The sequence below is a fragment of the Tamandua tetradactyla genome, chromosome 15, assembly GCF_023851605.1.
Source record: "Tamandua tetradactyla isolate mTamTet1 chromosome 15, mTamTet1.pri, whole genome shotgun sequence".
Taxonomy (NCBI): domain Eukaryota; kingdom Metazoa; phylum Chordata; class Mammalia; order Pilosa; family Myrmecophagidae; genus Tamandua; species Tamandua tetradactyla.
In genome coordinates, this window is record NC_135341.1 from 42,612,011 (window position 1) to 42,629,677 (window position 17,667).

A 17,667-nucleotide genomic window follows, 5' to 3' on the forward strand; every position below is an offset into this window, starting at 1 on the left:
TTCCAATACTAAGTATAATGCAAAAATTTCTATTTTAAAAGACCTAAGCAATAACTGAAATACCTGAAAAGCAGTTTCAAAGTTATATTGAGTTTTCAATCAAACCTTTACCAAATTATAAGAACTTCTTCCAAATCTATTCTAGCGTAAATACCTATTTCTACTGTTTAAAGAAGTGCTTGTATCTGTTAAATCATATTCTCGCTATGATAAGTTCCTTCATATATATTCAAATAAATTTTCTCATTGTGGTAAAATATTCACAACATCAAATTTGCCACTTTTACCATTTTTAAGTGTGCAATTCAGTGGTACTGATTAGATTCACAATGTTGTGAAACTATCAATACTATCTATTTCTAATATTTTTTACTACTCTAAACAGAAACTCTGTGCCCATTAAGCAAGAACTCCCATATCCTCCCTCTCCTAGCTCTGGTAGTCTAATTCACTCTCTGCCTCTATGAATTTGCCTAACTGTATATTTCATAGATTCCACATCTGGAATCTATACAATCTGTGGAATCATACAATCTGTGTCCTTTTTTGTCTTTTGTATGTGCATTTAGCATAACGCTTTCCAGGTTCATCCATGCTGTAGCATGTATCAGAATTTCATTCCTTTTTATACCTGTATAACACTCCATTGTATGCATGCATCAATTTGTTTATCAATTCATCTGTTGGTGGGTATTTTATTGTTTCCACCTTTTGACTATTATGAATAATACTGTGAGAAACATTCATGAACAGGTATCTGTTTGAGTCCCTGTTTTCAATTCTTTTGGGTACATACCTAGATGAAAAATGGTTAAACACACACAGAACACAGGCCTTCAGACGTGTACTTGTCTCCCTTTCTGACTGGACTCTCCTGCTTTCCTGTCTCTTTTCCCTTATTTTGGGATTTAGCTAGATAACAATGAGAATTCTTAAATTAGTAAAAACAATCCACAAAGCAGATACTCTGCCAGGAGATTATTAAGGATACTTTACTATGCAATGAGTGATAATCCTCTGATAAATTTCTGGACTCTTTAAATATGACATCAGGAATAGAATGCGACTGGTTTTTAGGGAGTCCAAGACTGACTTACTCAAAAAGCTTTAATGGTGACCTGACAAACAAGACATGCCAAATGACAGAGAAATATTTTGCACATGATTATTATAATTAAGATTATTCTTTCTCAGTAATCTATTTCAGTTGATATTTTAAAATGTTTTCTCCATGTATTTTTTATATGAATCGTAACACTGAAGTATAACTAATGAACTCTTCAAAAAAATAGGAAATGCCTAACATGTGAAGAAGACTAAAAATTCTTTAGTCTTATTTATACCTTTTCTCTATATGCCAGAGATAAATAAAATTTTAAAAACTTAAAAAGGCAAAACAATCTCCTGTATCTGCTTGGTATCAAAAGATGAAAGTTAACAATAACCATGATATACAGAATTCTACCCTCAAAACAGCAGAATACTCATTTTTCTCCAGTGCACATAGAACCACATGTTAGGCCATAAAAAAGTGCAAATTTTAAGACTGAAATTATACTCCACAATGGAGTAAAACTGGAAGTCAATAAAAGATGGCAAACAAAAATTCACAAATATGTGGAAATTTAAAAATATACTCTTAAACAACCAATTGGTCAAAGTCAAAACCACAAGTGAAATTAGTAAATACTTATAGATGAATTACAATGAAAACACAACATATCAAAATTTATGGGATGAAGTGAAAGTAGTGCTCAGAGGGAAATTTATAGCAATGCTTGTGCTTAAAAAGATCTCAAATAAATAATCTTTCACCTTAATGGACTAGAAAAAGAAGAGCAAACTATACCCAAAACAAGCAGAAGGAAGGAAATAATAAAGTTTAAAGTATAGCTAACAAATTAGAGAACAGGAAAAATGAATCAATGAAACCCAAAGTAGGTTCTTTGATGAGATCAATAAAACTGACAAAATTTTAGCTAAACTGACCATAAAAAGAGAAAATTCAAATTACTTAAATCAGGAATAAAGTTGAACATTTCTACTGACCTTACAGAAATAAAAAGGACTGTAAGGCAATACTATTAACAATAATTAGATAAAATGGATAAATCCCTAGAAACATACCAACTACCAAAATGGAATAGAGAAGAAATAGAAAATTCAAATAGACCTACAACAAAGAGGCTGAATCCGTAAACAAAAACTATCAACAATGAAAAGCTCAAGACCAGATCACTTCATTAGTGAATTCTATGAAATGCTTACAAAACATTTAACACTCCCACTTCTAGGTATATACCAAAATGAATCGAAAGCAGGGGCTCTAACAGATACTTGCACACCAATGTTAATAGTGGCATTATTTATAATTGCCAAAAGGTAGAAGTAATCCAAGTGTTCATCAAGCAATGAATGGATAAACAAAATGTGGTATATATATATACAATGGAAAATTATTCAGCCCTAGAAAAGAATGAAGTTATGATACATACAATAATATGGATGGCACCTTGGAGATATCATGTTGAGTAAAATAAGCCAGGCTCAAAATGATATATATTGTACGAACACACTAATATGAAATAATTAGATTAAGCAAATTATTAGAATCAGAAACTAGAATACAAGCTATCAGGGACAGGGCATGGGAGGGAATGGGGAGTTAATGTTTAATTGGCATAGTGTTTCTGTCTGGGGTGATGGAAAACTTTTGGCAGTGAATGGTGGTGATGGTAGCACAACAATGTAATTAATTCCACTGAATTTTATATGTGAATGTGGTTAAAAAGGGAAAATTTTAGATTGTATTACTAGGAAAAAACCTTAAAATCAAAATAAAACTTGAGAGTGAATCTTAATGTAAACCATGGACTACAGCTAACAGTATAATAATATTGTTTCATCAACTGAAACAAATGTACCACATTAATGCAAAATGTAAGTAACAGGGAAAACCGTGTTTGTGAGGAAACAGGGGTGTGTGGGAACTCTGTATTTTCTGCATGATTTTTCTGCAAACCTACATCTTCTCCTTAAAAATAAAAAGCTAAAAGACAAAACAATTAACACTAATCCTTCTCAAACTCTGCCAAAAAAATAGAGGAGAGAATACTTTCTAACTCATTCTGAGGCCAATATTACTCTGCTAGAAACACCAAAGACGGCAGAAGAAAAGGAAAACAACAGATCAATATCCTTAATGAGTATACATGCAAAAATCCTCAACAAAATATTAGGAAATCAAGTCTAGCTGCTTATTAAAAATATTAGACATCATGACCAAGTATTTCCAATCCTAAATTTATATCAAAGAGAATTGAAAGCAGGTATTAAGACAAAAACTTGTACACAAATATTCAAGCAGCATTATTCATAATAGCCCCAAAGTGGAAACAACATCAACTATGAATGGATAAACAAAATATGGTATATCCATACAATGGACTATTATTCAGGCATAAATAGGAAGGAAGTACTGATACATGCTAAACAAGTATTTATCTTGAAAACATGCTATATGAAAGAAGAAGCAAAACATACATACTGTATGATTACATTTGTATAAAATGTCCAGAGTAGGCTAATCCATAAAGACAGAAAGTAGACAGTGATTGCTTAATGGGTATGGGGTTTCTTTTTAATTTATGAAAATGTTCTAGAATAAAGCAATGCTAATGGTGATGGTTGCACAACATTGGGAATATGCTGCAAGCTGAATTATATACTTCAAAATAGTGAAAATGGTGAATTTTACCTCAATTAAAAAAAAAAGACCAAAAGTTAAACACAATTTTAAAAAATTCCATCTACTCTGGCAATTTTAAGTAAGAAACATGAAGCATATTTTCCATAATTGTTATTGGTTCAACTATATTGATATAATCACTTCTCCTGGAAAATTAGACTTTAACTTTAAACATGAACTACCAATAATAGTTTAGTTAAATAAAAACTTTTACATACATTAGGGTTGTTTCCACTCTTGAAACTTGTTCAAAGTCTTCATCAGGGTCCTTGAATCCAGTAAAGGAGTAATAAGACTTGTCCCATTTGATGGGCCTGTCAGGCATTTTTTTAGCTTCCTTAAGAGGCTGAGAATCCACATTAGTATTCAAGTTTTGGATATGTTCAGTAGATAAACTGCAGGAGTTGAGAATATCTAATACTGTGCTTAGAAGATCTCTGGTGTGCAAAGTAAATTTGACTGCTCGGAATCCTAGAAAATGTAATTACCCCAATTAATACAGATGCTTATTTGCTTTACCATAAAAATAATCTTTCTTTCAACATTTATAAAATCAAAATCTTTTAAAACAATCCATTACTAGCTAAAATTCATCCTGCTGGAAAATTACACGTAAATGGGAAATTACTTTCCTTATCCAAAACTCTATCACACTAATTTTACTTTGATCAACTTCTCTAAACTTCAATTCTGTTTTCTAGTTTGGCATCAGTGACCAAACCTATCCAAGTCCAAAAACGGGATTCAGAATATTTTCAACACTACTCATAAATTTGGTCTTTTCCTAAGAGATGGAAGGTAAAGCTTTCCTATGAGTAGGTGTCCACTAAAGACAGTATCTAATACTAAGACTTGAGACAGTCAGAGACCCACTATTGTGACAATGGTTCAGATGAGGCAAAGGACCAACTACTCAAGCTTTGGTGGTCACAGAAACCAGTCTTGATTTTTTGCTATAATTTTAAGCAACCAATTGTTTTCATACCTGCCCACCTAACTGGGTAGGAACTCAGTAGTTTCAGGGTGAGTTAAAATTTCCTAATTTGTAAAAGTTGGTGCTTTAAAAATCCAATTTTGTTATTGAGTGATCATTTGGCTAAGGTAGTATCTAATTTGGCTAAATCATCAATAAGAAATCTACTGTTTGCTTACATAACCTTCCAACCAACACTCCAACCAATTCTCTTTCCAAATGTGGAGAAACACAGGCTCAGGAGGTTAAGAAGAGTGGAGCTGGGGCTTAAATCTAGCTGACACTAAGCCAGATACTTTTCTCATTATACTACATTGCCTCTTTCTTTTCTAAAATTATTTTTAATTGGCTTTGAAAATTACACAAGTATTATATGAGTACATGCATAATGCAAAATCAGAGATACAGAGAGTAAAAATAAAATTCTCCTGTTAACAGGCAGAAGACCTGTTATTAGATATAACTTCCATTAGGTACCTATTCCTCTAGGTCTACACTGTTTTAATTGGTAGTCACTAGCCATAGTTGTCTATTTAAAATATACATTAATTAAAATTAAATGCAATTTAAGATTCAATTTCTCAGTCACATTAGCACATTTCAAGTGGTTAATGTGCAGATACAGAACATTTTCATCATCACAGAAAGTTCTCTTGAATGGTACTGCTCTAGATATTTTCTATATCCTTATGTGTATGCATATTATTTATGACATATTTGCATGTATGTTTACCCAAACATATACACACAGTTTGAAGTATTTAATATGTAAATGGCATCATTCTTGATATATTATTTTGAACTTTCTCTTATCACTTAACCTTGGTGACCCTTCCAAATCTGTATGTATACCTTTACCTTGTTCTTTTTAGCAGCTACATACAACTCCATTTTAAGCATGTGGCATAATTTATTTAACATTTCCACATTGACATATAAGTTATTTTTAACTTTTTACTGTTCCATACAAAGTTGAAATACATTTGTCTTTGTCACTGACGGCAGGAGTCACCACAAATAAATTATTCTCAGTGATATATATTCTGCTTGCAACAGATTTATGGATTTCAGAATAGTCAAACTAATAAAGTTTTTCATTTGAATAATTTGATGGGAAACTGAAATCGACCAGCAGGAAAACTACATTAGTCAGCGAAAGAGGCAAGGAAAAATCCAAATTCCTATATTAGAGATTAGGAAGAAAGAGCTCATCCCTACAACAGTGAAGTCAAGGAATAAATCTGTTCTACTCTAATTTAGCATTAATTAATTAATTCCATTAATCCAATGAAGAGACTGTCATATACTGAGGGGTGCCTCTACCAGACTGCACATATCTTTTACTGGCTCCTAAGGATTCATTTCAAAAAGAAGAATTTCTTGGTCAAAGAATGTTTTGCAGAGATAATTCTAAATTGCCCTCTAGAAAGTTTGTACAAATTGATACAGCCATCAATAATGTATGAAAATGGATTCTCACTATCTGATTAAAACAAGAAAAAAATTAATGGGCAAAAAATAGTACCTAATTATTTCAGTTTGCATTTGATTACTGAAGCTAAGCAGTTTTTATATGTTTACAGGCTATCTTTACTATTTCCTAAACTGTCTACTGTCTTTGCCCATTTTTGCAGTAGACATACTCTACTTCATTTTGATTTTAACAACTCTTTATATATTAACATTATCTTTTGCTATATATGCTGTATATTGTTTCCTATGACCAATTTTTTTTAAATGAATGGTTCCAAGTTAACTATTAATTGAAAATAGAGAATTTTTGTCTTTACTCAGTCAGAACTGATTACAACTAATTGTTTTAGCACTAACTCACAGAAAACTGTTAGTAAATCCCTTAAATTGTTTTAATGTTTATTCTAACAATAAAGTTTATTTCCTTACTGACCACCAAAAGGATATATATATATACACTCAAAGGATATATAGCTGAAGAAATGATTTAGTTCTTTAAGAATTTCAATGTATTCTGAAATTAATGAAATTTCAGAAATCAAAATCACAAGTAAACATTTTACCTCACTACCATTTTAATTATCAATGAAAAGGTGATTAAGGATTTCTAATGTTCTAAAAATAAAAACATAAAAATTACTTGATCTTAATTTTACAATCAGATAAAAATGTTAAAGACATAAAAATGTTTTAAGTTTTCGTGAGAGTGCCAATCTTGGTTTCAGAAAGACAGAAGCAAAAATGATAAAAGGTAATATTTTAAGAGAAGAATTTTAATAGATATCATAGAATTAATGGTGCATTACTCAAAACAGAGGACTAGGAATAAAGAAATATTAACTAGTTCCAGTGTCAGCTCTGTCTCTAATTTGCTGAGTGAAACTTTCTACGATTCCCTTTAAGCTTTCAAATTCAATTTATTTTTAAACTCTATGTATATTCAACATTTAAAACAAATCCAGTTGAAGGTGGTAGTGGAAGAAGTAGTTGCTTGATTAAAAATGAGCTTGACTCTCCCAAACACATAAAAGTAAAAACAGACTGGTGACAGTATCTTCATTTTAAGTGTTATAAAGGTTGTATTTTGCCTGTACAAATGTCATATGTCTTTGTCACAGTCAGGTTCATGTGTCAGCTTGGCCAGGTGACGGTACCTGCTTGTCTGGTTGGGCAAGTACAGGCCTGTCTTCTGTTATGAGGACATTTCATAGAATTAAGTCATGATCACGTCGGCTACATCCACAGCTGATTCCATTTGTAATTAGCCAAGGGAAGTGTCTTCTTCAATAAGTGATGCTTAATCTAATCACTGGAAGCCTTTTAAGGAGGATTTAGAAGAGATAGGCTCTCTTCCTGCTTTGGCTGGCAAACCTCTCCTGTGGAGTTCGTCCAGATTCTCCATCAGAATCAGCTTCACAGCCTGTCCTACAGATTTTAGTACCCGAGAGTGGGGTGCTGTTGCAGTTTCCAAATACCAAACATGTGGAAACAGCTTTTTAAATGGATAAGGGGAAGATTTTGGAGAAGTTGTGAGGAGCTTGAGAAGGCCTAGAATGCTTTGAAGAGACTGTTGGTAGAAATGTGGGCTCTAAAAATACTGTTGATAAGGTCTTAGACAGAAATGAGGCATCTTTTATTAAAAACTGGAAGGAAGGTGATCCTTGTTTTAAAATAGCAGATAATCTGGCAAAACTAGTGGCTTTGGATGGAAGGCAGATTTTAAAAGTCATGAACTTGGATATTTAGCAGATGAGATCTCCAAATTAAATGTGGGAAATGCAGCCTGGTTTCTCCTCACTGCTTATAGTGAAATGTGACAGGAAAGGGATAAGCTGAGAACTGAACTCTTGGATACAAAAAAACCAGAAATTAAAGTTCTGGAAAATTCTGGGCCTCCAGAAAGGGAGACCCCACAGAATAGTGCCCTATGTGAGGATTTAACCAAATGTGGAACCAGCCAGCCATTTCAAAAGAAAGCCAGGCTCGGACATGGAGTTATCCAGGAGGGATCTGTGGAAACTCCTTATGTCTGATGGGCATGATCCAAGGCTACTGCACAGAAAGCCAACGAGAGTGCTGTGAGACCTGTATAAACAGAGCCGCTGCCAGTCTGTACTGGGGGGTTCAGAGAAGGGACACATTGGAGGAAAAATAACTTCAGAGGCAAAACCGTGGGCTGAGGTCTAAAGTCAAGAAGCCTCGGGCCAGGAGAGCGGACCCACCCAAGCTCGTGGACAGAGTGAGTTTGCCCCAAAGGCAGAGGACGGGCCTTCCACCTCCTTGCAGTGGAAGAGTCATGCTGCCTCAGGCCTTGGAGAGGGTGAAGCACATTCCTTGGGGTTTGGGGAGAGCCTGTCTGCCACCACATGGAGGCACTGAGCATGTGCCCTGGAGATGGCAGAGAGCCCGGGTGCAGCCCCAATCCTTGGAGAGGGTGAAGCCGAGAAAAAGGTGCTCTCCTCAATATATCCCTCAAGGTTGCGTTTGGAGAGAGGCAGGCCTCTGTAATAGGCCCTTGGAAAGGGTGGGATGCTGCTTTCTAAAGCCCAGAAGATAAATGACTGTCAGACTTTGAAATCTAATGGACTTTGCCCTGCGGATTTTCGAAACTGTATGGGTCCGGTGACCCCTGTGTTCCTTCCTCCCTATGGAAATGGGTATATGTATCCCATGACTGTTCCTCCTTTGTATGTTGGCAGCAAATAACTTATGAGTTTTCAAAGGCCAGAGACAGAGGAGAATTTGCCTGAGCACAGACCATGCTTGTAACTTTGATGAGACTTTGTACTGATTTTAACCTTGTATTGCATTTGATTGTTAATGAAATGCTTTAAAGTTTTCTGATACTGTGATGGAATTAATATATTTTGTATATGGAAAAACATGTCCTTTTTAAGGTCCAGAGGGTGGAATGTACAGGTTTGAAAGGATGTATGTACCCTAGAAAAGCCATGTTTTAATCCAAATCCCATTTTATAAATCCAGCTGTTTCTTCTAATTCCTATTCAGCACTGCATGTTTGAATCTGTAATTAGATCATCTCCCTGGAGATGTGACTCAGTCAAGGGTGATTGTTATGCTGGATTAGGTGGAGACATGTCTCCACCCATTCAGATGGGTCTTGATTAGTTTACTGGAATCCTATAAAAAAAGAACGACAAGAGAGAAAGAAAGGAGATTCTGAGAGAGCAGAACAATATAGCCACAAGAAGCAGAGTCCACCAGCCAGTGACCTTTGGAGATGAAGAAAGAAAATGCCTCCCAGGGAGCTTCATGAAATAGGAAGCCAGGAGACAAAGCTAGCAGATGACACTGTTTGCCACGTGACTTTCCAGATGAGAGAGAAACTCTGACCGTGTTTGCCATGTGCCTTCTCACTTGAGAGAGAAACCCTGAACGTCATCGGCCTTTTTGAACCAAGGTATCTTTCCTGGGATGCCTCAGATTGGACATTTGCTCAGCCTTAGAACTGTAAACTAGCAACTTATTAAATTCCCCTTTCTAAATGTCATTATGTTTCTGGTATATTGCATTCCAGCAGCTAGCAAACCAGAACAGTCTTTCACGAGAATCTGAAACTTCAGGAGAACACTATGTACAAGTATGATGTTTCTTCAACTCTTAATTTAATCTTGACCCTCTGAAATAGGAACATGTATCTATTTAAAGAAATGTTTACGAATATTTTCTCTTACACTAGCAGAGAATGTACTTCAGTTGTATGGGGACTCACACCGGTTTGAATATCATACTCATAATGGATTAAGCAAAGACTATTTATATTTTCAAATCAAATTGTTACCCACAGTGATAAGATGCATACTTGTTATTTATAGCATTCTTCAGTAGAGCTGTTCCTTCACAAAAGGGCTAAGGTGACTTTTTTTTTTGCTGTGAATAATGAATAGGGGAAATTTGCAATAAACTCCAAATCAGAGGTAGATGGAGAAACAGCCAAGGAAAGTAATCTGTGATTCTTGATCTCCCATATTAAATTATGGGCAAATAAAAGACAGGAGAAAATACACTATCAAATGCAAGCCTCTTGAGAAACTGGGTGGTTTCTCAATATAAAGAGATCCTGTTTTAGCATGTCTGAGAACAAATTCCTCCTCACTTCATCTGAGGTCTTAAAGCCTTCTGAGTGTTAGGTCTAAGTTACGGACCTTCTACCCTCTAACAGTGCTCCAACTCTTTCATTTTAACAAATGAAGGACCTGCTAATGTCACAACGGCTGTCAGTGGCATACTCAGAAATAGATTTCTAGATCTCAAAAACCCTTCAAATTCTGAACTCTATAATTTTTTTTTTTATTGTATGGTAGTAATGGTAGCACAGCACTGTGAATATAATTAACAGCACTGAATTATGTATCTGAATGTGGCTAAAAGGGGAAATTTTAGGTTATATTTATTACTAGAATTAAAAAAAAACTCATAGAACTATACAACACAGTGAAACCTAAGTTAAGCCACTGATGATAGTTAACAGCACAGTCATAAAAATGTGCCTTCGTCAACTGTAACAAATGTGCCACACCAATGCAAGGTGTTAATATAGGGTGGTATATGGGAACTTTGTATTTCTTACATGTTTTTTTCATAAATTCATATCTTCTCTAATAAAAAAGATATAGCGCATTTTCTAATTATTTTAGCATGAACTCACAGAAAAATCCTAGTAAATCTTTAAGTTGTTTTAAAGTTCATTCTAAAGTTAGAGTTATTTCCTCAAGGATCACTAAAAAGATGTATTTCTGAAGAAATGATTAGGCCATTTTAACGATCAGGATTTTTACCTAAATATTTGCCCTTTAGTTTAAGTATTATTGGATTATGGCTAAAGCAATAAGTAATAGTACTAAAAAGAGAGCTTTATACTGAGATCAAGCAGATTTCAGAAAAGGATAAGGTTTGAATTAAAAACCTGTTTTTCTTTTTGCATGGGCAGGCACCGGGAATCGAACCCAGGTCTCCAGTATAGGAAGTGCGAACTCTGCCTGCTGAACTACCGTGGCCCACCCAAAAACCTGGTTTTAAGACCTACATTCTAAGACCTATATTCTACCTCTTTTGTCTTGGGGAAGTCACTCAACAACACTAAGTTAAAATAGGGCAAATACTACCGTCCTCACAGGGCCTTTTTAGGACTAAATAAGAGAACATAAGCTATAATTTTTAGAAATACATTGTTGTATACCTGTTTGACACTTAAAATAATGATGAGATAGGGAGGGAAAAAATAAGAACAGTTTTATAGACAAAAAAAGGTTAATCAAGCAAAAAATGGCTTCTTTAAACACATGCAGCCAGCAACAAATCTAGTTCTAGGAAAATAATCAATTAAATGATACTTTTCTATGACCAAGGCTTCAATCCAAAGGTTATCCTGGCTATGTTAGAAGTAATGAACATATTTAACACAAAATTTGCAAGGGACACAATAGAAATTTTTAAAATGTACCAGAAGTACTAAAGGGTTCCTGGCCATCAGAGGAATTCTGGTCTGTTTCTCTCAGATAAAATGTAAGCTGAGTTGGTTTCAAAGACTTGAAACCTGGTTTCTGAAGGTTTTCTAAGTAGACACTTAATCTCTTCAGAGAATTTTCGTTGACTTCCTGGGGAAAAAAATTAGGGGTAGTGATACACAAAATAGCAACAAAGAAGCATAAGAAACTATTTCTAAGTCTTTAACCCATCATTGAGGATGTTAAATAATTTTAGTATTAAGAAATGTTAGAATTTCATAGTTCTTTGGAAAAAGATAAACTTGGATGCACATCTCATAGTATGAAGCAGAATGAACTTCAAATGGATAAAAGATCTAACTGTAAAGTGTGAAACCATGCAAGGAGCAGAATAAAACATGGCTGAAATCCTTTATAACCTAGGTGTGTAAAAGTCTAACTAAAACTAAAAATCCCAAAGTAATAAATGATCGATAAATTTGATTACAAAAAAAAAAAAACCACATTCTTCTATGTTGGAAAAACATGATAAGCAAAGGCAAAAGATAACTGGCTGGGAGAAAACATTTGAAATGCATTTCACAGCAATAGTGTAATCTCCTTATATATAAAAGAATTACCCAAAGAATTTATGATTATTTTATTGCCTTTGTAAAAAATGACAGCTTCCACAAAAAATAATTACATGTTCATTTTTAACAGCTCTATATTTCAAATTAGTTCAAAGTCTTGATTATGTCCACAATACAGAACTCTATATTATATAGTATCAAAGTATGTAAACTAACTAAATAAAAATTATAGACTAAGATAAAAAAATGAATATTTACCCTTTCTCTGGGGTGCTGTCCAAAGAAATCTGGATGTACTACAAAATAGAAAGGCCTCAAGGCATTGACTGCTTCAGCTCCTGATAAAGCTCTTGAGTAGAGAAACCAGTGTGTAAATGTCTTCTCCAGACACAACCTTTGAAAAAAATGTGAACTCATTATTAATCGAGGCATGCACACACATTTCCAAAATATAAAGTGACGGTAAAATTAAAATTACTGTGCTCAGAATATATCATATCAACAAGACAGAAATCAAAATGCAGAACTTCGTGGACTTGTGAAATCTAGTTTTAGGGAGTGATTGACATACGGTTATAAAACAATGATTATAAATTTTTCTTATCAAATGAAAAATATTAAATAATAATAATAAAATCTCTCTCAAAAGCCCACTTTGAAACATAAGTTGGCTTCACTGCAAATCTTAACAATTTTCTGTATTATTTTCTTCTTCAGATAAAAATCTCAATATTTAATAGTGCAATTTTCTCTTTGTAGTGAAAAATATTTTGAGAATTATAATGCTTAAAAAGAGATACCAAGATGCTCCTAACTTTATTTCTTCACTACTAGCATGCTAAAATTATTCTAGTTGGATAACTTGATATTCTCATTCTTAAATTTTGGAATAACCTACCAGAGAGTGTTTTTCTGAAGTACAGTTTCAAATTCAAATGAAATTATTTGCAAAATTTTTTAAAGTACTTACATGACATCTATTTTTGAGTGTTACATTTCACCTTTTTTACTGTATAGCAAACTATAAAGAAATCACTAAATATTGTGCTGACTTTTGTTCTCAGACATTATATATACAGAGTATCTGGAAAGGCTTTATTGTTTTTATAATTGCTGAGGAGATTATTTAACAATCTGGAGACCACCAACATAATTTCAGATTACCTTTGTTTTGCTTTGCTTTTGACATGCATATGAATTTTTTATAAAATCAAAATATGGGTTGTAGATTAAGAATTATAACAAGAGTTTGATCAGTAAAGGAAACGAGCCAGATATTAAAGACCTCAACAGGAGGCAATATTAGTGAATGGTAGTGACTGCTCTGCTTACTAGTCCCATGTGAGCTTCATTTCTCATTTTCAAATGTCTGACAGCCTCTCAAATTTTACTTGTCTAAAAAAGAAGTCTAAATACAGAAGGTAAGACAGCAGCTAGCCAGTTCATACAGAATTTTCTTCCGTATTTCTGTTGTTGTGGCACGAACTTACTGAAATGTTGCCAATGTACAAAACCAGATTCATCGCTGACCAAACTAGTTTGCTGTACCCGCCACTTTTTCAATTAGTCTTTAAGATATGTTCCTTCTTCTCACTTTAAAGTACCCCTTGAAATCATTATCTTTCTATTTTCTCTGCTACAAGTTATCATCGCCACAAAATTGGACGGCGTAGCCTCAGAATTGGTCTGTTCTCTGGTCTCTTTTCTCTAACCACATTGCATACAATCCACAAGTTAATTTTCCTAAAACCCCTCTATCGCTGTATTTCCCACGAAAATACCTTTAATGGCTCTTAGTTCCTGCTGAATAAAATCCATTCCTTAGTCTTGTATTTGAAGCTCTCTATAATAATTTCCCAATCAATCTTTCCAACTTGATCACCAAATACTGCCTAGGGAAACCTTATTTCCAATCGCAATATTTTTCATTCTACCCTTTTCTTCTACATGCTTCTAAGCCCTAACACATCTTCCCTGACCCCTCTTCCACCTATCCAAGATGTCCTAACTCAACAATTATTATTATACACCTACCACAGCCTGGGAGGCATTGTACCTATTTCCACCAGAGCCTTCCCTCTTGTAATCTCATTACATATAATCTTTACCTACTCTAAATTCCTCTAAAAAAGAACTTGTACACCTCACATATTATAGCATAATATGATAAAGTATAAATAGATGTTTTTCATTTTCCAGATTTGTTAGTTTGCGTCTGCTGAAAAGCAGAGGCAGAGATTGGAACTGTCTCAGGGCAAATTCAGTGATGGATCCAGAAGGAGAGGAAATTTTGGGAAAGAAAAATGTGGGGAGGGCTTTCACACCATGAATCAGGTCTCACATCTGTGACAGAGAGTCTTTGGACTGCAGCATAGTTCCAAGAAAGGTGCAGCTACGCCAATGTGGAGTCCATGAGCCAAAATAAGATGTTGGAAGAGTCCTGAGTCTTGCTACACTAAGTCCAACTCAATACACCTGCTGTTCTTGGTCCTTGGCAGTTAGGGGAAGTACGGGTTCAGGGCAAATTCAGAGGTGAACCCACAAGGGCAAGAGATCTAATTGGGCATTTTATGACTCCCATATCACGGGGTCTGGCCCAGGTATTATTGCTAATGCATGTTAAATGAATGTATGTTATGTATTTAATGAATATTTCTCCAAAAAACTATATAGAAACAACACAATACTGTGTTACTTTAAATTAAGTAACTTCAGCACATGAAAAATCTGGATTTAAGATGTTAGAGAAGGAATAGATTTTTGACAAAAAGAATCATTAGAGCAGAGGTCAGTAAATTTTTTCTGTTAAGTGTTAGTTACTAAATATTTTAGGATTTGTGGGCCATATGGTCTGTGTCACAATTGTTCAACTCTGCTATTGTAGGGGGAAGCAGCCATATGCAATATGTAAATGAATAAGCATGGCTGTGGTGGAATAAAATTTAATTTACAAAAATAGGTGGTGCACTGATTTAGCCCATGGATTGTAGTTTGCCAACCCCTGCAGTAGAGGATTTATTTCAATTATAAACATCTCAAGAACACTTAAAATACCTGACTAGAACACAAACTACATAAATTGAGAACCTTGTCAAATAAAACGAATTTTTCAAAAAGTAAACTCATCCTACCAATAAAAGCAATACTGTTCTGAGTTAAAACAAATGTGGAAACACTGACAACTCTTTAGGGGGTTTATAGACTGAACTAGTTCATAACAACATGCCAGTACCGACATCTGTTTTGCACTTAAAGCATATGACTTGGTTTCTAATTAATAATAATGAATTTTCACTATGATTATGCTAGAGCGGTGTTTTTCACAACCCATTTAGAGAGACATGTTCTTTCCATATGCAAAGTAACATTCATTCCACCACAACATCCCAAAAGCCTTAGTTGGTGTTTTAGTTTGCCAAGCTGCTCAAAGCAGATATCTTGAAATGGGTTGGCTTTCACACTAGGAATTTATTAGCTTACAAGCTTACAGTTCTGAGGCTGAGAAAAATGTTCAAATCAGGGCATTATTAAGGTGACACTTTCTTTCCATTGACTAGCTGCTGGAGATCCTTGACTTCTCTGCCACATGGCAAGGCACATGGCAGTGTCTGTTGGTCTCTCCCTTTTCTTCTAGATTTCATTACTTTCAGCTTCTGTGACTTTCTCTCTCTCTCTCTCTGTCTTTATCCCATTTATAAAGGACACCAGTAAGAGGATTAAGACAAACCCTGGGTCATGTTTTAACTGAGGTAACCTAATTAGAAGGACCTACTCACAATAGGTTTATACCACCAGAATGGACTGACTTTAAGAACATGATTTTCTTGGGAATATAAGTTCCAGACCACCATACTCCACCCTCTGAACCTCCAAAAGACATGTTCTTTCCATGTGCAAAATACATTCATTCTATCACAATATCTCAAAAGCCTTAAATCATTTTAGTAACAATATTAAGTACAAAGTCTTATTAAAGCCAGTTATAGGTATGGTCTCTCCTGGGGCACAATTCCCTTCAATCTGTGAAAACTAGAGAACATGTTATTGGCTCCCAATACAAAAAAGAGATAATCAGAAGGTAACATTCTCATTCTCATAGAGAGAAATTGGAAGGAAAACAGGCGTCTTGGGTCCCAAACATTCTGAAACCTTGCATGGCATATATTCCATTAGATTTCATGATCTGAGAATCATCTATGGAACCATATTTTCTCCTCCAGGCCTGATAAGTGGCAGTCCCACCCTCCATAAGTGCTTGTGCAGTGGCCACACTCTCCACAAATGGTAGGACCACACTCTCCACAAACTCTTCAAACACTGGGGTGATACCCAGGCTCACAGCACTATCCTTATCAAGCATCAGGGTGCTGGCCAGACTCCAGGCTCCACCCTTGTTAAGCACTGGGGTGCTGGTCAACTCTCCGCAATACTCCAGCCATCTGAGAAAACTGGGGTGGTAGCACTCTTCCAAAATGGGATGGAAGGCTGACCCTCTCCAAGCTCCAGGGCATACTCACCCCTTCCACATACATGGGTGGGTCTGCTCTCTTGAATAAGAAGATGTCTTCAATTCAGACTTAGTTTCCATGGTTCTGCCTTTGAATTAATCTTTCCCCCCTCACTATGTTCCTGTTCTATCCTTTTTAGTTCAGGCTGATAGTGATTCCATTCATACAGATCTTGCAAAAAAATTTTGTTGATTTCACATGTAGTACACAGGGGCCCAAATCATCAGACTAAAGAGCTTTCCACAAATCCTCTCTGGATAACTGCATTTTCAATCCTGACTTGCACTGAAACGGCTGACTAGTTCCACATTCAGTTAAACCCTCATATGGAGTACCATTCTCTGGGGACTTGTTTTGGAAGCTCAGAGTTTTCCAAACCATCAATTTCTGGTTTATTTGTGCCCAGGGGTTCAGACTTCTGCTTAACTCTTTCTGTTCACATTTTACTGTAAGCTGCAAAGAGAAACCGGAGAGTATTTTCCTCATATAGTTTAGAAATTTCTTTAGCTAAATATCCAAGCTTGTCACTTTCAAATTCTGCCTTCCACCTGACATCAGGACTCAATTTTGTCAAGTTCTCTGCCATTTTAAAGCCAGGGTCACCTTTCTTCCAGTTTGCAATGTTACATTCATCATTTCTATATATGAAGTACCTTTTGTGTTCATATTTCTACCAGAAGTTTCTTCAAAGCAATTGGGGTCTTTTCTATCAAGAACCTCACAATTCTTCTCATCTCTACTCACTAACCAGTTACAAAGCGTTTTAAACATTTTTGTTATTTGTGATAGCAGCACTCCACTCTTCCGGTACCAAAATCTGTTTTAGTTTGTGAAGATGCTCAAAGCAGATACCATGACACAGGTTGGCTTTTACAATGGGAATTTATTAGCTCACAGGCTTATAGTTTGAGACTGAGAAAAATCA

At 35.1% G+C, this 17,667-nt stretch overlaps 1 protein-coding gene across 4 annotated transcripts in view; it reads right to left on the reverse strand.

The window, feature by feature from the left end:
* Positions 1-17,667, reverse strand: part of TCAIM (T cell activation inhibitor, mitochondrial) — a 105,729-nt gene that overhangs the window by 84,800 nt on the left and 3,262 nt on the right. For all 4 annotated transcript variants that reach the window (XM_077129624.1, XM_077129623.1, XM_077129622.1 and 1 more), the window contains exons 3-5: positions 12,493-12,628; positions 11,659-11,812; positions 3,967-4,219 (exon numbers count right to left, since the gene is read on the reverse strand). In XM_077129624.1, the coding sequence (XP_076985739.1) occupies positions 3,967-4,219; positions 11,659-11,812; positions 12,493-12,628 (543 nt within the window). The remainder of the gene's footprint in view (positions 1-3,966; positions 4,220-11,658; positions 11,813-12,492; positions 12,629-17,667) is intronic.